The 2831-nt window shown below is 36.7% G+C and overlaps 1 protein-coding gene across 2 annotated transcripts in view; it reads left to right on the forward strand.

Moving 5' to 3' along the window:
- Positions 1 to 2831, forward strand: part of DIP2B (disco interacting protein 2 homolog B) — a 264125-nt gene that overhangs the window by 207184 nt on the left and 54110 nt on the right. For both annotated transcript variants that reach the window (XM_023513708.1, XM_023513709.1), the window contains exons 16-18: positions 297 to 416; positions 1572 to 1686; positions 2241 to 2380. In XM_023513708.1, the coding sequence (XP_023369476.1) occupies positions 297 to 416; positions 1572 to 1686; positions 2241 to 2380 (375 nt within the window). The remainder of the gene's footprint in view (positions 1 to 296; positions 417 to 1571; positions 1687 to 2240; positions 2381 to 2831) is intronic.

A 2831-nucleotide genomic window follows, 5' to 3' on the forward strand; every position in this document is an offset into this window, starting at 1 on the left:
TCATTGTTTGGCGGGCCGGCGCTGGATTCCAACCTGCCACCTTAGGTGTATGTGGCTGGTGCCTTAGCCACTTGAGCCACAGGCGCCGAGCCTTTTTTTTTTTTTTTTTTTTTATTTAAATAAGGTGCTTTCTGTTTCTGAGCTACTGGCACAATCTCTTTGAATCCTTTTTTATTTTCAGTAAGTGGAAATTATGATTCCCAAAATAAGTAAATATGTTTTTATTATGGTACATTAAATATATACTAAATTTAGTACATATGTGTATGTTAACTTCATCCCTTTTGAATTTATAGCCAAGGTAGCTTTAGTAAAATGTCGAGACTTGCACTGGGCTATGATGGCACATCGGGACCAAAGAGACGTGAGCTTGAGCTCCCTCCGCATGTTAATTGTGACTGATGGAGCTAATCCCTGTGAGTATTTATGCAGTGTGGGTCTGGGAATATCCTTTGCTTTGTAGCCTTCTTTCTATAAGCTCTTTAAAAAACATCTGTATGGAGGTATAATAATTCACATGCCTTAAAACTCACCCATTTAAAACATATGATTAATTGGTTTTGGTATATTCGCAGAGTTACACAGCTGTCACCGTGATCTAAGTTTAGAACATTGTCATAACTCTGAAAAGAAATTGGTCACTCCCATTTCTCCCTACTGCCCCAGGCTGAGGCAGCTGCTAATCTCTCTCTGGATTTGCCCATTCTAAGCATTTGCAGTCATACAGTTTGTGGGTTTTTGTGATGAGCTTACTTTACTTAGCCTGTTTGCAAGGTTCCTCTATGTTGTAACATCTGACAGTACTTTGTTCATTTTATTGCCAAATAATATTCCATCATGTAGATAAACCACATTTTATTTATTTGTTCAACTTCTGGCAAAGCTGAAAGTTCTTAAACTACTCTTTCTTGTTCTCTCCTTCGTATCCTCTTTTTGTCATGTATTTGTGGGTATTCCTTAAAGGAACACTCTGAGGGTGACTTGATATAACCAACTATCTGGACTTCATCTAAATTCCCCCTAGCAGAAAGTCTGAAGGGGTTGCAAAATCTTTCAGAGATCTTACTATGTTACCTGCTTTTCCCTTCAAGCTCAAAAGTCCTGAGCCTTCACACAGTAGAATCAGGTAAAGCATTAGATTCTATGCTTTTGTCAGTAGTCCTTAATAAGAAAAAAGAGAATATCACAAAGAAGAAGGTGGAACTAAGCCAATCCCATATTTCAAGGATTATGATAGTTCTTCAAGAAGACCTGCTTAAATTATAAACTGGCTGCATATTGCCTGTAGTGTTATCTCTGATATTAATTTGTCAGTTTGGTAGGAACAGCCTCATTCCAGGTTGCAACTTTAAATAGTTTCAGTAACCTTTCATGGGCTTACTGAGCATTAATTTGCCCTTGAAATGTATCAAACCACCTCACAGGCACAGTAAAATATTTGTGTAGAATTAACAGTATACAATGTGAGTTCTCATGGGAAACAGATGTATTAGCTGTCTACTCTTTGTTGTTTTCCTGCAATAATGAAAATCACAATTTCAGCTGTAGGTTGATCTGTTCGAACTCCTTAGGGTCTGTGTCATCCTGTGATGCCTTCCTGAGTCTGTTCCAAAGCCATGGCCTGAAACCGGAGGCCATCTGTCCGTGTGCTACGTCTGCGGAAGCCATGACTGTAGCAATCCGCAGGTACTGTCCAGGATCTCAGGTGCTCTTGATGTGTGTCACAGCTTGGATGGAATATGTAACATTTACCAGGTGATGCCAAACGGATGCTAAGTAATTTTCCACTTCATAAACATAGAAGCGGAAAATTACTTTGTAAAATTGTTTCAAGCATCTCATTTATTTTTCCTACTTTTGCCCAAAGTGTATATGGTAAACTGGAAATTTACCTTAATTAATCTCATCTCATATTTGTAAATTAGTTCTTTTTCTGTGTCATTTTGCTCTTTAGAATCCTTAGCGTCTTCAGCTAAAAATAGGCTGGTCTTGTTTGTAGCTTACATATGAATAGAATATTTACAGTATACTCAAGACCAATATTTTTAACAACTGATTAATACTAACAGTTCCCACCTATTTGAAAGTTCACCATGATTTTTATGTTTGGATTTGATTAATTTGACATATTATTGTTAGAGAAAATGGAGATTCTTTTTATTTGTAATCAGAGGAAATTTGTTTTCTTACATGTTCATTTTTTTTTTTATATTATTTAATTTGCCAAATTTTCTTTTCAGGCCTGGAGTTCCAGGGGCCCCTTTGCCAGGAAGAGCCATTCTCTCGATGAATGGATTGAGCTATGGGGTGATACGGGTCAATACTGAAGATAAAAATTCAGCACTAACAGTTCAGGATGTGGGGCATGTAATGCCTGGTGGTGAGTTATGGAGCACCTTTTGTTTTTTCATAAATATTTTTCATCAGAGATAAAAGAGCTAATAAAATAGGAGATCTAAACTAGGAATCCTAAATTCAGCACTTAGTCATTTAGTTTTTCAAATTCTCTGTTAAAGATAAGTAGCTATGATTATGTTGACCTTCCAGCAGCATCATACAGTTTATTAATTGTGAATGCTTCTGGTGAATTTCTTTACCTAGAAGGCTAAGTACTTAGTGATGCCAGAGTTACCTGGTTTTCACTGTAATTGCCATTGGGATTGACAGAAAGTTAGGGTGCACCGCTTCTGTGAGTGTTTTGAGTTCAGTCTACTTAAGGATAACACCTAATTCATCTAACTTGCTTCTTTGGGCTTTGAATTACAAATATACCAATGTAGTTTTAGCTTTATTTTTAGTATTCCCATTTGGTATTCCTTTTTTTTTTTTTT

The sequence above is a fragment of the Otolemur garnettii genome, unplaced genomic scaffold (assembly GCF_000181295.1).
Source record: "Otolemur garnettii isolate 467f Iridium unplaced genomic scaffold, OtoGar3 scaffold00043, whole genome shotgun sequence".
NCBI classification, from domain to species: domain Eukaryota; kingdom Metazoa; phylum Chordata; class Mammalia; order Primates; family Galagidae; genus Otolemur; species Otolemur garnettii.